This window comes from Ascaphus truei, chromosome 5, assembly GCF_040206685.1.
Source record: "Ascaphus truei isolate aAscTru1 chromosome 5, aAscTru1.hap1, whole genome shotgun sequence".
Taxonomy (NCBI): Eukaryota; Metazoa; Chordata; class Amphibia; order Anura; family Ascaphidae; genus Ascaphus; species Ascaphus truei.
The window spans coordinates 33,716,805-33,738,628 of NC_134487.1; the positions used below are offsets into that span (position 1 = coordinate 33,716,805).

At 40.9% G+C, this 21,824-nt stretch overlaps 1 protein-coding gene across 1 annotated transcript in view; it reads left to right on the top strand.

Annotated features, from left to right (window-relative positions):
* The window catches only part of SEMA3C (semaphorin 3C), a 95,158-nt gene that overhangs the window by 60,261 nt on the left and 13,073 nt on the right, over nucleotides 1-21,824 (top strand). The window contains exons 11-15 of the mRNA XM_075599585.1: nucleotides 5,345-5,433; nucleotides 9,171-9,212; nucleotides 14,335-14,492; nucleotides 16,004-16,071; nucleotides 19,875-20,005. Coding sequence (XP_075455700.1) covers nucleotides 5,345-5,433; nucleotides 9,171-9,212; nucleotides 14,335-14,492; nucleotides 16,004-16,071; nucleotides 19,875-20,005 — 488 coding nt within the window. The remainder of the gene's footprint in view (nucleotides 1-5,344; nucleotides 5,434-9,170; nucleotides 9,213-14,334; nucleotides 14,493-16,003; nucleotides 16,072-19,874; nucleotides 20,006-21,824) is intronic.

A 21,824-nucleotide genomic window follows, 5' to 3' on the forward strand; every position in this document is an offset into this window, starting at 1 on the left:
TATAGCCTACATGTCATGAGTATCATATCTATCACAAGGCTCACTACATAACATGACCCAACAAACCAAAGAATACAAACATTACATAACACAAACACATATATAAATACATATGATACATAATAAAAAATACATATTACAAAAACACCTAAATTGGCCAAGGATCATTCAAACTCCCACGAATATCTCTGATCAAATACTTAGAGTCAAACATTTACTCCTTCACTGAAATAACCTTAACTTGAACTGGCAATATAGATACTGGAAAACACCATATGACACCATACATGTAAATAACAACATGTACTACCAATTGAAACCTATATTCAGTCCCAAAAGGACCGCATATATTAATAGTATATCAATTGACCAAAAAGGCCCCCAGTTCAAAATCAATGTTAAGCCCATTAGGCGAAAGAGTTTTTAGTTCATATATCCAAAAGGCCTCTCACCTATTGATATGTTTAAACGTATCTCCACTGCCCAGCTGCTTCGGCGCGCGCCCGGCACCCTCCGGCGCGCGCCAGGTTACTGCTGCGGCAGAGAACGGGCAAATGCTCGAATAAACTCTGCCGCAGCAGTAACGTCATCAATGTAGCGCCGCCAGAGCACGAGACTTGCACCAAATGGGCAGTTGTTCCAAATAACTTCCTTTTCCCATTGGCCCATAAAAAGGTTAGCATAGCTTGGTGCAAATCTAGTACCCATGGCGGTGCCACATATCTGTAAAAAATACTGTAAATTAAAACAAAAATAATTATGTGTAAGTATAAATCTAATCCCATCCATCAGAAAGGCCTTACGGGCAAATGACATAGTGTGATCGTCCTCAAAGGCTTCTTGTATAGCCTGATATCCCAACTGGTGATCTATTATTGTATAGAGGGATTTTTTAGATCTAAATATAAGTGTAGTTGACAATCAGATTAAGACACAAACATTTTTTACGCCTGTACAGGCCAATAATTATGTATTGGCCAATAGTCACCATAATCCACAATGGATTCGTAATATTCCGAAAGGTCAGTTCATCCGTCTGAGACGAAATTGTTCCAATTTGGAGTCTTTTTCTAAACAGGCGGGTGAACTGAAGAATAAATTTATTGAACGGCATTATCCGGTAGATGAACTTGAAAACACTATGTCTTTTGTTCAGAATATGGATAGGAATGAACTCCTGGAGTATAGAGATAAAGGGGATGGCCAAAGAGCTTGCAATAAAGTTTTCTTTATCATGCAGTATAATGCTATGGCTCCAAGGATCAGGAACATCTTTGCCAAAAATTGGCCAATATTGTTGCAGGATGCAACCCTATCACAGATCTTGACACCACAACCATCTATTGTTTTTAAAAAAGCAAGCAACTTTAAAAGCAAATTGGCCCCTAGTTGCCCTTTAAATCAAGCAGATAAAAAAGGGAAAAATATTCAAGTCCAAAATGGCTTTAGACCTTGCACAAAATGCATAGCATGCAAGTATGGTACATGCAGTAGAGTATTTAAATCTAGCGTAACTGCAAAGACCTATAAAATCAATTCCCATATTACGTGCAAGTCTGAATTTATCATTTATGTACTGCAGTGCCCATGTGGCCTGCAATATGTGGGACGCACGGTTCGAACCTTTCAGAGACGGATTTATGAGCACGTCTATAATATTAAGAAAGGTTTGACCACGCATAGCATATCTCACCATTTTTTGGTTCATCATGATAAAAATCCTAAATGCCTGGTTTGCCAACCTATTGAGCTATGTACACCAAACTGGAGAGGTGGAGATAAGTTTAAACATATCAATAGGCGAGAGGCCTTTTGGATATATGAACTAAAAACTCTTTCGCCTAATGGGCTTAACATTGATTTTGAACTGGGGGCCTTTTTGGTCAATTGATATACTATTAATATATGCGGTCCTTTTGGGACTGAATATAGGTTTCAATTGGTAGTACATGTTGTTATTTACATGCATGGTGTCATATGGTGTTTTCCAGTATCTATATTGCCAGTTCAAGTTATGGTTATTTCATTGAAGGAGTAAATGTTTGACTCTATAAGTATTTGATCAGAGATATTCGTGGGAGTTTGAATGATCCTTGGCCAATTTAGGTGTTTTTGTAATATGTATTTTTTATTATGTATCATATGTATTTATATATGTGTTTGTGTTATGTAATGTTTGTATTCTTTGGTTTGTTGGGTCATGTTATGTAGTGAGCCTTGTGATAGATATAATACTCATGACATGTAGGCTATATCGCTTTAAATGGTAATTAACCTTTATTGATGAGGGTATATTAGAAAGTCATGTGTATAATCAGTATGTAGCCCCTGAGGAAGTAGATTCATTTCTACGAAACGCGTAGGGCGGGTGACAAGGTCACCCTGAGGATCGCATTGAGCAATTGTTTGAGCAGCTAGTCTAGTGCTTTCAGTGTTACTGTTAGCCTCCGGCATCTATTCAACAGCCCCTATCCCTTTAACAGTACGGGCACACTTGCGCGCGGGCGCGCTTTGACTGTGTGTGAAAAAGGAGGAGGAAGGAAGGGGAACCAGCTACATGTGCTGTTGGACTGTGAACCCCAGTGAGACTGCCTCCATCACCGGCACGTTCCTTGTGCACCACGGAAGGGATTTCGGGCGAGAGTACCGGCGGAGCAGAGCATACACTCTGCCAGGACATTCCCCTGCGCCGAGAGGACACTGTTATAGCACCACTTGTTATCACCCTGCTTGTCGTAAGTAGGTTTTTGATTTTACCATCTCCGGATGACCAGCTGCCCTCCATATGCTCTCAATGCTGTTTTTATGACATAGTTCTTTTTTTATTAAATTCATTTTTAGTTTGTCACTAGGAGTATCACTGTTTTATGTTATATAGTGGTATACTGAGTTACCCAGCAGTTATACGCTATGATTTGTGTTTGGTTTTTCCTTCTCTCGTTTCATGGCCTGTTAAGGGCCTGTTAAGGATTCTTTGAAGATCACAGGACTTTCCATTTGAACATTTGGCGCCAGGTTTTCTTTTTTCTCTTTTTTCACCCAAATAACAGTGAAATAACTCTAAAAATACCTAACATATAATAAAAGTGATTATATAACCTTCACCACAAGTGAATATAATTAGTGCAATAATATATAGTGAGGTATATAGAAAAATAAATGAATGCAGCAGCTCTACACCCTTATAGTGGACTGTCCAATGGTCCCCAAAACTGCAGCAAGTCTGAATCAAACAGTGGAGCGTAGCCTGCACCTGATCCTCACAACCATATTATTAGTGTTTCCGTGGGTGATTTGTTCAATTCCTGTAATATGGATTGATGTTTTTTTATTTACACACTGGGAATATATGTACTGCATAATACATTTAGATTTATGTTTACATGAAAATCTCCATTAACAGCGCTGCCTTAATAACGCACCTTTGGGCTGGGACCCGCTGCGCCCGGCGGCGCGGGCGGCCGCGTGAGTGCTACTCACCATGTGATGGTGCCCTCCCGAGCCGGTCCCAGTCCCTCCTCCCTGCACGGCTCACTACAAAATGTGACGCGTCAACCGCCAGGGGATACAAGAGAATTCTAATCCCAAGCGGCGACGCGTCACGTGGTGTGGCTGTGAGCCAATGAGGAGGGGGGGCTTCGGGGAGCGGGGAGGAGAGGGAAAGCGGCTGCAGCATCAAGGGAGCCCCCCCCCCCCTGCTCCCTCCCATAGACTCTCTCCTCATAGTCTGCAGTGTAAGCAGATGCACGCGATGGGGGAACCCCTGGCAATGAGGAGAGGAGGAGGAGGGGAGGCTTCGGGGAGCAGGGAGGCTGCGGGGAGCGGGACACAGGCCTGTCCTCACACTCATTTACATGCAGGGCCTTGGGGACGGGGACCGGCTTCAGGGCAAACTGAGGGGGTGGACGTGGGGGGGGGACTTTACAGCACGCGGTTAAACTGTGGAGATACTGTATGTCAATTTTATATTCCACTCCAGCATACGGACACACGTCATGGTCGCGCCCCCCCTCGTCATGGCCCCGCCCACCCGACCCATTTGGTCACGCCCCCCCGCTCCAAAAAAAAAGTTTCCTGCAGACCGCAGATCGCGGTTTCAGTGAGTTGCACGCGCCGCATGCAAGCAAGACAGCCGTGCGGACGCGTGCAATGGGGCCTTAGCCTTAGAGTTTGACCAATGCGCATGTGCAGTGTTTTGGAGAACGTGTCTCTGAGACTTGAACATCCCAGGTAATAGCGATACTACTTAGACGAACGGATGTTATTTTTGCATTTCATTAGCTCTAAGGATCCTAATAATAAGAAAAATAATGTCCGTTCGCTATTTCGTGAATGTCACGTTATTAGGTACAAATGACTGACCTTGTGAGAATCTACCCCATTGTATACAAAAGCTTACAACATAACACAATACTTGATTCAGAACCTTATTCTTTTAGTCACGGATTTTCATGATACACATGTAGAAACCACCAGCGTATTTCCACACAATTACTCATTGTATATAACCCTGCGAATCCAGGCTCCTAACTTCAGAAACTAATAGGGAAGTTGGGGCCTATTATATGTACCTGTGGTTATACTGGCATGTATGTTCTCACAGAAGTAGAAAGCATAGCATGATATTCTGCTTTCTGGAAAACCATAAGCAGAGAAGTACAGTATTATTCTCAAGAATGTTAAAAGTTATAGCACGCAATGTAATGGGCATTACCACCCAAACTGTATCCAGCTCACGTTTCAACAATGTAAAACTGGTAATAAAATGCATGTGAGAAAACGAGACAGCATTAATGTGCAAACTGTGACAAATGCATTCAATGTCTGGCTTGTCAGCAAATATGCAAATACTTAAACATTGCCATTGAATGAGCGGTGGCCTTTATATGTTTTTTTCGGTTGCACTAATAAGATGCAATTTCCAAAATGAAACAACAAGGCAGATTTAATTACCACATGCATTTCTAAACAGAAGTCTGCTTATTAATGTGTGGTGCACCACAGTAACATTTTTTGGCATGTATTTTCAGAGCATTAATATTACAGAAGCAGCACAGTACAATATAAAGCTGAAAACGCCAGCTACCAACCCTATAACAATATCATTCTGTCATCCACTTCTACCTTAAAAACTTCACTTTCTTGCTAGTATAAACTGCAATTTGTGGATAGTATTTTTCAAGCAAGTGCTGACATTGTCTTTTGCTTATGAATCATAGAATACACTTGATTTTAATTCGGTCCTTTAAGCTATTGTCTTCTTTTCCAGTCAGGTGGCATCCCTTTTGTGTTGTGAGAAACAAATGAATCACATAATATAATTTTTTTTTTTTTTGTCTTTCAGACAAAGGAACTGTTCAAAAAGTGGTGGTCCTTCCCACCAACAGCTCAACTAATGGAGAGCTCATTTTAGAAGAATTGGAAGTCTTTCAGGTTTGGCGTGCTCTTCTCTTGCTTGAAATGTGCATGTTTATATGAACCTTTGATCTGACAGATTTGGCATTAAAGTAAAGCTGTAACTAAAAGATCAAATACACTGGTGTTTTCATGTGTGTTTGAGTTAGTGGAAGCGAGACTAGCAATAACATAAAGTTTGGTGAACTACGATAGTCACGATCTCAGTGAACACAGATTACAAATCGGTGACAATGAAAGTGACCGCTACAAAGGGACTTTCCAAGTAATTTAAAATACTAACTGCGTAGATAAAAAAATTTAAGCAACATTTGTAAAGACGAATAGATTACATTTAATTTAGGTAAAGGAACATTAAAGAAACTGAATTGTTAAACTGCAGGTTATATTACCGTTTTGAGTTCTTTTGAGAAGTAGCTGTCATACTGTAAGCTTTTAAAACCTCACGTCTCTTCTCAGATGTTTAAGAATAATAATAGCATGTCCTTGTATAGCACTGCTAGTTTTAAGTAGCGCTTTACAGAGACATTTTGCAGGCACAGTCCCTGCCCCGTGGAGCTTACAATCTATATTTTTGGTGCCTGAGGCACAGGGAGATAAAGTGACTTGCCCAAGGTCACAAGGAGCCGACACTGAGAATTTAACCAGATTCCCCTGCTCAGTGCCAGTCAGTGTCTTTACTCACTGAGCCGCTCCTTCTCCCTGTAAGTATCCATACTTAATATCCTCAAGCCGCATTTGAAGGTGCGGCGGCTGGTATGCAGTGCAGCCGCGTGCGAGCACAGCTCCTAAAACAGAAAGTGGCCTTGGAGGATTAACTCAGTGGTGGTCCATGCTTCTAAATGGGACCACCACAGCGTATCTCCAGAAGCAGGGGGTCCCTGGAGCTGAAATTAAAGAGGTTCAGCTCTGGAGACCACCGACTTAAATTTTATGTAATTTTTTTTTTTTTTTTTAAAGTGCATGTATTGGTGCAGTAAGAGCTGCTCGGAGAGACAGAGAGAGACTGCTTCTCTCTACTATCCTTGCGTAGCTATAACAGGCCACAACCGGGCCCAAAAATGTACTGTTTTTGGGGCCACGGATTTCGTCATGTCGGTCCGCGGGCAAGGGACCATAAATCTGACTCCATCTGTACTGATTAGTAAATGTGAAAGTGTCCAAGTTCGGTTGGCAAACAATACAAAGAATTTTTGTAAACATTCTAAAACCTGCAAATATTTGTCTTTATTTTGATAAATATTTGTTATCCATTAAAATAAAACAATTTTTTACCTTTGGTTCGACAAATGTTGAAATTATTCGCTTCATTTGATTGGTTTATCGGCATGCCAATGTTAACCCATTCAAAAATATGAATACATCATGCAAACTAACAAAACACAGAGTGGGATTTGTCCGAAAAATTCGAATTTGTGCGAATAATTTGCCCATCTCTACTGATTAGCCTTTGATTTGTGGTGTCCTGAAGTTTCCTTTGGTTTTGCAAAGCAAGTATAATTCGGTATCAAATACCATTTAGCTACCTAAGGCTGCGCTTATAGTGCCGGCTACGGCTACGGATGACGTCTCCCGTCTCCGTAGCCCAAGCGAAAGTTGTAATTTGAGTTTGGGAGATGTCTCTTGCTACAAGGGGAGTGACGGAAGGCAGAGGGGCGGGGACAAGAGCAAGGGGGAAGGCTGAAAATGAGGAGAGTTGTAATTTCTGTTTGTATGCTGAATTTACAGTACTTTTACTTTAAATTACGGGAGACTTTACTATTTTAAAGTTGTTCATATAGTGTGTTTCACTTGACAGACACACAGACACACACATACAATCAGGGCCGCCAACAGAAATCATGGGGCCCCAGGACAAATGAAAGGAGCAGGGCCCCCCTCCCCCTCCAACCCATAGCGCACCTACCACGGAAAAACAAATTTTAGCCCACAACTTTTACTTGACCCCCCAATACATATAAAAATACACCCCCACCCCCCCGATACATATAAAAATACACCCCCAATAATAAAACGCTGCACCCGGTGCCGGGTCTCTCGGCAGCGCCGGAAGTCAGCTAGGCTAAGCTTCCGGCACACCGGCGTGAGAGGGAGGCCCGGTGCGCGCACGAGCAGCCATTGTGGGACTGAGAGGTGCCTGCAGCGGGGCAGGGCCAGCAGCAACTGCTGTGAACTGCAGCTGGGTCCCTGCCACCTCCAGCCCCCCGCCGTCCCGCCAGCCCCGGGCCACCGCCGCACCCACCGCCCCCCCCGCAGTCCCGCCAGCCACCGCCCCCCCACATTTCCGTCGGCCACCCACAGTCCCGCCAGCTGCTGGTCCCCCACCACCGCCCCCCCGCAGTCCCGCCAGCCGCCGGGCCACCGCCAGCCACAGCCCCCCCCCATTGCCAGACACCGCCCCCCCCCACCACCACACTGCCCCCCCCACCCACCTTTAGCCATCAGCCCGACCTGAGATAATCCTCAAGGTAAGCCTGATTTTTATATTATTGGGGGTGTATTTTATATATGTATTGGGGTGGAGTGGGGTATATTTGTAGATGTATTGGGGGGGAGTGGGGTATATTTGTAGATGTATTGGGGGGGAGTGGAGTATATTTGTAGATGTATTGGGGGGTTGGGGTATATTTGTAGATGTATTGGGGGGTTGGGGTATATTTGTAGATGTATTGGGGGGTTGGGGTATATTTGTAGATGTATTGGGGGGGGTTATATTTGTAGATATATTGGGGGGAGTGGTGTCTATTTGTAGATGTATTGGGAGTGAGTGGGATATATTTTTAGATGTATTGGGGGGGTGGGGTGTGTTTTTATATGTATTGAGGGGCTAAGTAAAAGTTACGCGCTAAAAAAATATTTCCGTGGTAGGTGCGCTATGGGTTGGAGGGGGGGGGGATGCTCCTTTCATTTTTCATGATTTCTGTTGGCGGCCCTGATCTCACACACACACACAATCACACTCTCACAATCACACTCTCACAATCACACTCACACAATCACACTCACACAATCCCACACACACAATAACACACACACACACACACAATCCCACACACACACACATGCACACACACATGCACACACACAATCCAACACAACCCCCCCACACACACACACAATCACACACATACACAATCTCCCCCCCACACACACACACACAATCACACACACAATCCCCCCCCACACACACACACACACACACACAATCCCACACACAATCACACTCAATCCCACACACACACAATCAATCCCACAATCACACACGCACACAATCCCACACATACACAATCCCCCCCCCCACACACACAATCACACACAAAATCCCACACACACACAATCACACACACACACAATCACACACACACACACACACACAATACCCCCCCACACACACAATCCCCCCCCCACACACACACACAATCACACACACACACATCCACCCCCCCCTCTCCCTGCACTCACACACATACATATTCCCCCTGTCCCTGCATCAGAAGCTATTTGATTGGTTAAAAGACAGTCACATGAGGAGACCGTCTCTCAAAAAATCAAATAATACTGGCTACCAAATTTCTGGTCGCTCCGTCGCCGTCGCGTCCACTATAAGCGCCTACATAAGCGACCATGCATTTGTTTTGAAGCGGCGGCACCGTTGCCGACACTATAAGCGCAGCCTAAGGACTGATGTTTAGGAAAAGTTGTGTCTGGGTAAAGTTTGTGGTTTTTTTTAACAAGACCTCTTTTTCTTGCCTTAGAGTCACGCTCCCATAACATCAATGAAGATTTCTTCTAAAAAGGTAACAACATAACTATGTGACTATTATCTTACTTCGCAGACTGTCCTGGTATGCAGATTCATTTGTAAATTCTTGTTCCACCTACAGTATGCTTATTTTTTTATTTTTTTTATTTCTACGCTTTACCTCTTGGATAACATCATTCCTACCGTTTCAGTCCTGGAGAACATTACTCTTTAAAATGAGCGTGTTTATTTATTTTTTATCATTTAAAAGATTTGTTTCCCACACTGTACAATAGAGTAGATCTTATAAAACCTTATCTGAGAAGATTACATTTCGGTTGTTCCTGATCGGCCCCTTGTACTCTGCTAAGAAAACACACCTGTGCTGCCTAGTAAAGAGGAGAACTTGAGAATACACCACAGGAGTTCAGATGGTGTCTCTGTTGTAGAGTTTGAGCCCTTTAAATAAAAATGTAAATAAAATCTAGGCAAGAAATGTAAATACATTTGGTTAATCTGCTTTAAAGGGCATCACATACAGCTCACTTTTAAAATAGGTAATGTTGGGGAAACCTGCACCTGTAATGTACCCTTCTCACAGCTCTTGATGCAGCAATACGGGTTAACTTAAAAAAAAAAATTTTTATATATATATATATACTAGCTGATATGCCTGGGATTGCAGGGGCGGGGGGGGGTGTGAAGAGCGGGGGGGTGAAGAGCGGGGGTGGTGAAGGGCGGTGGGGGGGTGAAGGGCGGGGGGGGTGAAGGGCGGGGGGGGGGGGTGAAGGGCGGGGGGGCAAAGGGCAGGGAAAGCAAAGGGCAGGGAAGGCAAAGGACAGGGATGGGGGGGGTGAAAGGCAGGGATGGGGGGGCGAGGGGGGGGTGAAAGGCAGGGCCGGGGGGGGTTGAAAGGCAGGGCCGAGGGGGTGGGGTGAAAGGCAGGGCCAAGGTGGGGGGGAGTGAAAGGCAGTGAAAGGCAGGGCCGGGGGGGGGTGAAAGGCAGGGCCAAAGGAGGGGTGAAAAGCAGGCACAAGGGGGGGTGAAAAGCAGGGCCGGTGGGGGGGGGTGAAAAGCGGGGCCGGTGGGGGGGGGGGGGTTAAAGAAAGGGCCGGGGGGGGTGGTTAAAGGCAGGGCCGGGGGGGTTAAAGGCAGGGCCGGGGGGGGGTACAGCATGTCCTTCACGTCCTCCCACGCTGCAGGTAGGAGCATGTGAAGGGAGAGGCGGAGAGAGCCGGAGGAGCACTCTCGGGGATGGGGAGCTGGAGGAGCGGCCTGTGGGAGGTGAGAGCCGGAGACAGCGTGCTCCGGGGGGGGGGGGATGGAGTGGGAGCGGTCTGTGGGAGGGAGAGCGCCGGGGAAGGGTGAGCGCCGGGGAAGGGTGAGCGGGCTCAAAGGCGTGGAGTGTGTGAGGCTGCGGGTATGCCGTGTGGTGTGTGAATGTAACTGTGGGCTAGAGCACTGACCATTGAGAGCCGTGGGGGGGCGGGACACAGGGGGGAGGGGGGAAGACACACCAGCCAATGAGAGCCATGGGAGGGCGGGCGAACCGACGGACCAATCAAATGGTCTCCAGACACTCACAACCAAGATTTTCAATTTTATATATATAGATTTTTTAATGACAGGATTGTAGTAGGGGTCTCTAGAGCTCCGGGCACACCCTGTTACCAAAGATACTTAGTTTCATAGGCGATGTCTGGATCTCTACAGAGTTTAAAGGTCCAGATAACACAGGCGAATAGAAAGCCGCACCGGATGATGTCATGGCTTCCTATTGGCCCGCATGACATGGGACATTAAAACCCCAATTGGATTAAGCATAAGAGTTTCTCTGCCTGCAAGGATACTGGTATCACTACAGATCAAGTATCTCTGGAAGAAGAAATTAATTCAGTTTAACTCCGGAGTCCCCATGCTTCAAACCTGTAATAAAAAATAAATAAATATAGCGGGGGTTTTTTTTATAAAAAAAAGGTTAGCCCGTAGTGCGCTTTAAAAGCTTATTTTCATTTTCATGTAGAGTACAACGGCCGCAAGCACAATATTATGCAATTGAATATTTTAATATGGTTGCCGAGAGACTAAACTCGTTTTTGCCAATGCAAGTGGTGACTTTAACTACAGTTTACACATAAGCTAATTCTCTAAGTTATATTAAAATAAAGAAAAATTCTACTCATGTCAGGACATTTCAGTGTCAGGAAGGAATATTAACATGCCTCATTGGTAGGGCCATTTTTTAAAAGTTGCCTTTAGGCAACTGAATTGTTAGATTGCATAGTATTACTGTTCAAAACACTGAATATCACTGGAGCACTTATGTTTAAATCTATATCCTGTGCCATGGTTACAGTATGTAGTGTGATCAAATAAGACACTTTCAAGAAATAAAGTCAACAAAAAAAGTAATGTGCTCCACACAGTTTTAAACAGCCTACTCCAGTCAGTTATTTCTTTCTGGCAGAAAATAAATTAATATCAAAGAAGACATCTGCAATCAGCTAGAAATGGAAATAATGAATCACTGTAGATGGCATGAGAAAATACGTTTCTTAGAAGGTTGCTTCCCAAATAATGTTTATTTTTTAGTCAACTAAAGGGTCTGATGCTTTAAAAGAACCCTGTTGTAGAATAAACAAGCTACATATTGGTCACATTTGAGCAAAAGACAGGGGTGCCTAATGCTACATCCAATTGACAAAACATATATAGTAATAAGTATAAAGTTTAAATACTTCAATAATAATATTTTCTTGGTTATTTAGTTAAACCCCTTGGCCAAAGCGTCATAAGCCTGCATACCAACGGCAAGGTATAACCAAATGAATGCAGGTCCTAGCACTAAACAATATTTTTCATTTTGCTGTATGGATAGGACCCACTGTGGTTGTTTCCCCTCATACAGAGGTAAAAGGAAAGGTTCACACTGTAGTGTGGGACCAGCATTCATTTGGTTATACCTTGACGTTGGTATGCAGGCTTATGAGGCTTTGGCCAAGGGTTTAACAAAATAACCAAGAAAATATTATTATTGAAGTATTTAACTTTAAACTTATTATCATACAGTATATGTTTTGTCAATTGGATGTAGCATTGGACTCCCCTGTCTTTTGTTGTATACATTTGCCATTCTCATTAGCACTCCTTTTGACATATTTGATGTGGTGGGTATTGGGGTTTGAGCTTGGTGGGAATATGTGTGTTAATCACTTTTGAGCTTCCCCAGTCAAGAAATTAACCAATTTAGAGGACTTAAAGCAGAAATACTACACCCCCTTTCCCCCCCCCCTCTTTTATATGCAAAGCATGTGACAATGTATAATTCAATGTTCTTACCTAAGCTGGCAATCAATCGTTTGCTACTCCTGTGATAAATCTGTAAAAATCAGTAATCAATCCTTCAGACAGTGTAACTCAGCAGCTACAATGTATCCTTATATTACTAAATCAACATTGCCTATTGTTACACTTTACAGCTCAAACTGGTGGGAACATTGACAACAATTTATCACAAACAGGAAAATGTTACAAAGATATTGCACTTGGGATGTGGGCTAAAGCCTGCTATTGAAATCAATGGCTGCCTAAAACTCATTAAAAATGGCATAAAAAAAAACAGGTCACTATTATGTAATACAGCATGGCCCCTGGTATACGGCGGGTTCCGTTCCAGAAGCCTGCCGTATAGTGAAAATCGCCGGAAAGCGGATCCGGCGATTTTCACTTCCTCGCATGCGCAAACCGGCATTTTTGCCTTTCTGCGCATGTGCAACCTATGGTATGCGCGCGCAACCTGCGGTCTGCGCATGCACGCCGGGCGCAACTGCCCGTTCTGCGCATGCGTGACTGGAAATCCAAGATGGCGACCCCCTTCTCGGTGCCGCCGTATAAGCGGAACGCCGGATAACGGAGCGCCGAGAAGCGGGGCCCTGCTGTACTACAGATCTGATTTATTTAAAGCCAAACATGAGATTCCGCATGTTTTGCTGCTTTAAATGGGTAAAGCATGTTATAGGGTATGTCTAACCCTTAGACAATTAAGGACAGATACAAAGAAGCCAACCAGGCACAATGACATTCACTATACAATTATAAGCAGATTGCAAAATAAATAAATGTACTGGTGGAGTGTGTAGGACTTTGCTTTACTCTGGGTTACACATGAAAGTTTATGTTGGAAAGGATAACGATTCTGTAGCTGGCTATCCCTTTTGACAGTTTTATTGATCAGTGTTAAACTCAGATGATGGAAAGCACCTACATTTTAGCAGCCTTGCCTTTTGAATTGTACAAACACATTCTAAGGCTTAACATAAAAAAAAAAGAAAATACAGCCAGGTTTAAACCTTTTATTGTTAAATGACTGACTAATCTGTTTAAAACAGGGATGGGCAGCTCCAGTCCTCAAAGGCCACCAACAGGTCAGGTTTTCAGGATATCCCTGCTTCAGCACAGGTGGCTCAATCAGAGGCTCAGTCAAAGCAGGGATATCCTGAAAACCGGACCTGTTCGGGCGTCTTGAGTACGGGTACAAGCAGATTCTGTAATAGGCACTGCACAAATAACATGTAAAAAGGATCAAACCTAACAATGGTATTTTATTACACTTCCCAATCAAGGAACCAATATTTATTTTAAACCACTTTCTTGATACTGTACGTGGTCTCAACTACAGTTTAGGATGAAAGGCAATTCACTTTATTTGTGGATGAGTTGAAGCTCTGCAAGAAAATGTCATCACACAAATTTGCACCTCAATAATATCAGTATATACAGGATTTTATATCAAGCAACAGATTTGTCTTAGAGTGTGATACCAATTAATAGACCAACACAAGAGTAATATTGAATTGTTCTGTGTGAAGTTTCCAAAGTTGGGCAGGGTTGCAATGCACAGAGATCTTCCTCTATTTAACATGAAGTTTTGATTTTAAGCTGCTATAGAGATTTTGCAGTGTTTTATTTCCTTTCCATCAGTGACTTCATATATCACCCTTTGGCTTAATACAAAAGAAATGAAGTAATGAAACTTGATGTCTTATTATGGAAAACATACATCTGTTTTTACCAACCAGAAAAATCTGTTTTCAATTGTGCTATATTTTAAAGTGATAGTTCAATATTTGAATCAATAACTGATACACAGTTTGTCAAAATGAAATGTTATATTACAGCAACAACTGTACGTCAGCTCAGAAGAAGGCATAACGCAAGTGTCTTTGCATCGCTGCCACATTTATGGAACTGCTTGTGCTGACTGCTGCCTTGCTAGAGACCCTTACTGTGCCTGGGATGGAAAGTTCTGTTCCAGGTTTTATCCATCAGGGAAAAGGTAAGAAAATGAATGCATTACAAGTTGTATTCCAAAGAGGGGGGGGGGGGAGACTCTCTTACTTCATTGATTTCCCTTTTTACAGAGAATAACGTTGTGCCGTTGTTTAATAGGTAACATAGTCAGTTGTACTAGCCCTGGGGTTGCCAACACCAGTCCGCAAGGGCCACCAACAGGTCAGGTTTTAAGGATAATCCCTGCTTCAGCGCAAGAGCTCAATCAGTGGCACAGGGAATGACTGAGCCACCTGTACTGAAGCAGGAATATCCTTAAAACCTGACCTGTTGGTGGACCTTGAGGACTGGAGTTGGCTACCCTAGGACTAGTCTATGCTATGCACGCCTAACAAAAACCATTTATACTAAATAATTGTTCAAACTTGGCAAAATGCACGGCAGGTGACAGATACAGAATTAACTGAAATGTAAACTTCCCATGACTGCCCATAACAATTAAGAATATGCAAGTTGAAATGAGAAGCTGCAGTATCTTTGAGTAACTTGTGTTACAGGCACATCAGTATGTTTCCTTATAATGTAAACGAAGAAATATGAGATTGGGATCTGGCACATCATAGTGACAATGAGGCGTTGTGTGCTATGTTGATTCAATAAAATACTTGGTTTTCACTTTACATTGGGACACTCATGGGTTAAGATAATCTACTCTTTAATTACCCCTTTATCTTCCAAGTTACTTTAGCAGTGGATGTAAAGCAAACAAAACAGAGTATGGTGGAGTTTCACATTTGTATTGTGTGTGTTTAAAGATACAGTATATTAATAGCTTTTTAAAGCACTGTAGCCAAAGGGCCTGATTCTTTATGTTCTGAAGTGACTGGTCTCACCATTGTGGAATATAATGAATCAGACTGTAACTGTAAAAGCATAGCATGGATCAGAAATACTGATCATCTGATCCAGCTAACTGCATACAAATAATTAAAGGTGCAGTTCTCCCCAATGTGACCATTTTTGAATGTGAGCTCAGTGTGACGCCCATTACCTTATTATTCTATGCAGATTACAAAGGATCATATCAGAAAACAATGTTTTACTTTAATCTTCTCAGAGAAGGTTCCTTAGGGGTTTGTAATATAGAATGGATTAGCAGCCATATTTATTTTGTTTTTGGGCTTACTTTTTAAAAATAAAATACGCAGTTGCCCATGGAAAAAACTAGTGACGTGAGAAGAGACACCCAAATGTACATTATTGGGAGAAAATATTTTAAAAAATATGACATGCAGGGGTGCTGCCCTTTAACCAGTTTAAAACATTGCAGCGATCAGGTCTAGCTGTAAAGCAGTTTCTATAAATCAAAAATCCTGATGAAAAATGTTTGTGCATCAATATTTCTCAGCGAAAAGATATTTCACAACTGAACTATATATGAGGGTGAGACAGGAAGCTATTGAAAAACGTTTTGTACAATTAAAATATTAACTACTCTTGCTTTTGTGTTTTTATGTGTTATAACATTTGTTTTGTATTTTTTTTTTTGCACTTTAGGAGAAGTCGAAGACAAGATGTAAAGCATGGAAACCCAGTTACTCAGTGTCGTGGATTTAACCTGAAAGGTATTTTATCTAAGTTAAGGTCACATTAGAAAAAATATATATATATATAAGATTCACCTAAATATAAAGACACATTTCTGGCTAGTAATTATATTTATTATAGTTTCCATTATTAACAATAAATTATAGGATAGGACCAGGCTCCACTAGAGGATACTAATAACAGCCACATGTATAAAATATCATTATTTATGAGCCCCTTAGTAGCAAATAAAGTATGTCAACCTTCAATGACCAAAATCATTAACATTTGGACATTCTTGGGCCAAAAATTGTATTTTAATGGAAAAGTACAAATGTTTAATTAGTGAACCAAATTCAAGCTTATTTATGCTTAAAATCGGTGATTGTGTCTCCAAAACAGTGTGGCTCACAGATAGGTACTGGTATGGTACGGGTATGGGTATGGTAAAGCATGCCATCATGATCACCATAAATACCAAGAGATAAATACACCTAACACCATATAGTGACACATTTAATATGTAGTCTTCTTTCATAGGCACTGTCTCCTACTGGAAGACACCCACTGTACCAGCCCCTTCCAGTCAATTCACTGAAAAGTGTCTCATGACAAAAGACCGTTTAGTAAATATGGGCCATAATCTGTGAAACTAGCCTACATAAATACCAACCCATCAGATGTCTAAAGGGCGAGTATAGAATTTCGACGCATTGCCTTGCTAACTGCTAAGGGATGTAAGTGGATTAAAAAAAAACCCCACCCAAACCCAACCTGATCTTCCTTTCTTGAAGGCCCATAGAAATGAAGATAAAAAAAAGTCCTATTTAGTTTAATATTAGTGCATTTAAGGAATTAGCTATAATAACCCCTTAATCAAGGAATTCCCATACCTACATCACCATTCTGGCTACTAAGCAGTTAATTTAAATTGGTATTGGCCGATTTATATCTTCATTGCCAATGGCAACAACAATAAATTGCTGTGCAATATATTCTTGCATCTTTGACAGCGAAATGGGCTGCATTGCTGTTACTGTAGACGATAAGGGGGAAAAAAATGCCAGAATATTGCTGTTATTTTGACAAGAGTTTGACACTTGCACTAAAATCATGTATGTATATGTTTTATTGAATTAGGGAACATTTTACAATTATTTGCACAAAGCATAGCAATTTTTTCCCCTGGAGCATAATATTGATTAGGTTCCATTATATTAATGCCACAAGTGGATCCATTGACAATGTTAAACTGAGGGCAGCTATATTTTTATGCCACATGACTAGAGATATTTTGGCCCTGATACACAAGTTTCTGTTAAGTCACTTAGGGCTTTATTCTATTGGGATTTTCGGCCTTAAATGACCCGAACAGCCACTGCTACAGATATAAAATTACCACCTAAACCTTTTTAGTGGCAGGTGTCCGGCTGTAACAGGGTTCTGATTGCTTCTGAAGTGATCATGTTATTAGACCCCGTATATCGGAAACAGAACTGGAGGGAGCGGTCAACCCCATCAGCCCCTAAAACACAAGAATTGGCCTCGTGCTGTAACTGGTACACCAGTAGGGTCCTGAACTTTTGAACGTGACATTAAGCTAACTTAACATAATGTAAAATGTACAGAAATCCTGTATCCACATTAAGTCATATTTTCTGGCAAAAGAGCATTGCATTAACTGTAACAGCCATTAGTAATAATGAGAGAAAATGAGGTGTTACCATGATATACATATCCACGGAAGTCCATTACGGTTAACACAGGGTCTTAACATTCCGTTCGTTAAGGTCATCGCTAAGCTTGGCCTTACTCACATTCAGACCCTGAGTGCATTTATAGGGTCTGGATGGTGTAACGCTAAAGTTTGGGCATAAGTTAACTAACATAGCAGTATTTCCCTCTTTTCTTTTTCTCTACTTCAGCTAAAGCCCTATTTCATGGTCTGGAACCGAGGAATGCTCAGATATTCTTAACTTCACGTTATTGGAAGAAAACAAGATCTTACTGTACAATAACGTGACATTAAGCCATGCTAATGAGATGTAGAATGGCCTTAGCTTTTGCATGTAGTTAGCTTTGAGGAAACGTGGGAACATAATGTCTGTTGCTGTTTTAGATAACGTCACATTATGAGCCCTGATTTAAAAGAGCTTTGTGGATCTGTGTACAAATCTAGAGGAGGCAAGACTTTTCACATTATTTTTCCATTGCTTTTTTCCATCTAATGGTAAACCCTGGTTTTACCAATGTATTATTTAGCAGATGGGTAGCATTGGTGTTGGGCAAAATAATGCCCCATAAAATTGGTACTGTAAGTAAATGTATGCTAAACTTGTGTCACTGTTCATAATTAGAATTATTACTATTATTCTACAATTATAATCACACCTACAATGTGCACATCTCTGTAGAGTTTATAGACACTATAAAGGCCTAAGCTTCAACAGTACGTTTTTGTGTGTGTGAGGCATGGCAAGATAAAGTGACTTTGCAATGTCAGAATGATCTTACACTTGAACTCCCGCTGTGTTTCCAAATTTAACAGCAGCAACTTAAGAACTCGGCCTCACTTTCTCCTACATGCAAAACATGCAGTCAACAGTCTCGGGCATCTCCCGTTTATGAAATGGATGTGCTCACTAAAACTGTGCCTCAGCAAATGTTAACAGTCTACCTCCAAATATCCCATATGGGATTTATAACTGCAGTTATTACCCATTTTAGTTACTAAATCCTACAATGCATTGCAGAACAGTTGAAAGCTCACTGTCAGCACATATGAGTGATATCAGCAAAACATTAAAGAAACTTCCTTCAGTTTCACCATGTTATATATAGGTATGGAAAGGATGGAGGAGAATATTCAAAAAGGCAATAAATATCTAAACACATTACAAACTAGTTGTAAGCCCCCTTTGCTGCCAGAGCAGCGGGATAGGCAATTAGTAATTATTTTTAGCCTTCTAATTGAGGGTGTTGCTGACATGTGTCATCTTGTCACCTCTGGCTGGTGCTCTCTGCCTCCCCTGTATCTAATGTTTCAACGTATAGCGTAGATGTCGATTTGAAGTTTCCACATTTTAAATACTTATGACATTTACATTTATAAAATAAAAGAACAATTATCAATATACAAAAATTGGCCATAAACAGCCTGTTCTGTGAATTAGGAAAAGCCAGGTCAGCTGTTTTACGATCAGTTTCAAATTAAAGCACCATTTCAGATTTATACGATGACAGAAATAATTGATTTACTGTTGAATAGAGAAATTATTTTACAGTTCATAATTTGTGCAGAAATTTTTCGTGGAGGATTTTTCAAAGCCTAATTTATATAACTATAGAATAAAATGATTGCATTACAATATGTTGAATTATTGTTAAAGGTTATTATTTCTTCTTGCAAGCAAAAATAACATTTACCACCGTCTTCTAATATTTTGGGGGGGATGCATAGACTTAATATATGAGTTATACATTTACAACTCACTATATAATGTTTCAAATTAAAAGCAAATTATGTAATTACATGTACCACAGAACCTGAACACGCAACATAGTTTCCTATTAACAATTTCCTTGGCGTTTCACTTTCCATCTAATTTTTCCAGACTCCAGTCATGATTCAGTAATAATTGATGATTTACTATTCAAAATCATGGGTTGTCCTGCCCATGACTGCTCCAAACCTGTGATGTGGCTTCCTATAAAATTACAGGTCTTTTTTTTTTCTTTCTTGGCTCACATTTAGGTAGCTAAATATATTTCTCAGTTTTGGAAAGGTTTGTGTTTTTGGCACTGGGATAGAGATATTATGATCGTCATTTTCCTTTTCCAGGATATAGAAACACGGCAGAAATCGTTCAGTATGGAGTTAAAAACAACACCACTTTCTTGGAGTGCAGTGCAAAATCTCCCCAGGCGTCTGTCAAGTGGCTGCTTCAGAAGGATAATGATCGTAGGAAAGAGGTGAGATATACTGCACTGAAATACAAACACCAGTAGCAAGTACTAATCGTATAAGTAAAACCAACTTTGTCCTTACATTCTCCGACAAGAAACCCATGGAAATATGAAATCGCAAATTACAATGGGCAGCATTTGACTCTCTTGGACAGATTTACTGTTACGGGATTTCATTTATTTTAGTGGCATTGGCATCAGGAAACCTGTCTGTGCAGCTTAGTACTATAAATTTGTCCGTCTGTGGCATATTGTACATTTTCCTTATTTTAAGAACCGTAATGTGCTGTACAAGTTATTAAGGTCTGGATACAAAGGAATACCCACTAATATTTTAAGCAGGTTTACAGTATTTGACCAAATTAGTATTCCTTAAGAAAACATTATTACGGATCTCATAACCCTTGATTTGCTAGAAAGATGTCATATTACCTTGAATGGTTTTGTATCTGCTGTACCTATATTAAAGCGGGTCGATTATTCACCAGGTATTGCATTTTTTACGGTAAATAAGACAATATCAGGCATTTGTATTCCAAGTCAACATTCACAATAAAAGATTTAATAACGGCATTGCCGTTACATTAGTTATTGCTTCTACAGTAAGTCTTATATTTGTACAATTAGATGGCACACAGCATCGCAAAATACATATTTGAAGTAGATTATACAGACTAAGAATTAAGGTAGAATAAACTCTCCAGTTTTTCAAAAATGTTTGGAATTTCCTGTTTTATGGAACAAAATAGTTTGGTATATTGAAACTGTTACTGTTATTGTAATAATAGACATACTTTGTTTTTACAGTATATACTGTAGCTCTACTTGTGAACACAACATTGAACATTATAAAGTAACACAATACCAACTAGTCACTGAACCAAACAAATGACAATCTTATTTTTTACAGGGAGCTAAACTCAACCTAAACAAATAAAAAACCCTCATCCACTACAACAGCCCTTGAAGCAGTAGCTTCCCTTTGAGTGATGTTTTTTTGTAAACTTTTACCCATCTCTACTTACCATGTTTTGAGTAATTTATAAATGTCTGCATTATTGTTGTAAATGTTGCAGCAAAATAATCAATCAGTGCCGTTAAGAAAAATGTTGATGGTTCCCAAATTTAAAAGCCATACAAACATATATTACATTGTTAGTATTTAACAAGTGAAAGCTAAATGAACACAAGCTCTTGCTTTAATTAGACTGCATTTCTAAAATATACTTGCTACATACTGTGCATGTGCTACATGAGGTGGTTTCTTAAAACAAATGCGTTCCTTAGTAGTGTTTCTATGCATTTGGAAGCATTAACCTTTCTAACATGCCCTAAATCACCAGCTGTACTTTCAGCCTAGACAATACCAGCATCATTGTCTGGAAATGAGACCTTTCTTTGCCAAGAAAGCAATGTTGCTCAGACTTATTTTACCCAACAAGATCAGAATTGTGATATCTTTGGTGTACATGTTAAGATGTAGCGCTCAGCACCAGATGCGAAACTAGTTTGATAAAGCTAAGCATATAAGAAGAAAAAAAACGTGTTAAATCCCTATGCCTTGCTTCCATACAACAATGTCTTTGTTTAATGCAGGCGATTAGACATAAACTACATTAATGGAAGGGTTTCAATGCTAGGAATTATACACTTATGTTAACAGAAAGTACATTGTAATGCATTTTCCATTACTTCACTGCATAAATCCATATAGTTCCTACTTATTTTGCTTATACAACATTATATGTCATTTGTTTTAAATATGAAAAGAAGAAACAGGTTACAAAAACTAAAAAATATCTCTGTGTGCCTCGTGGGGCTCAGT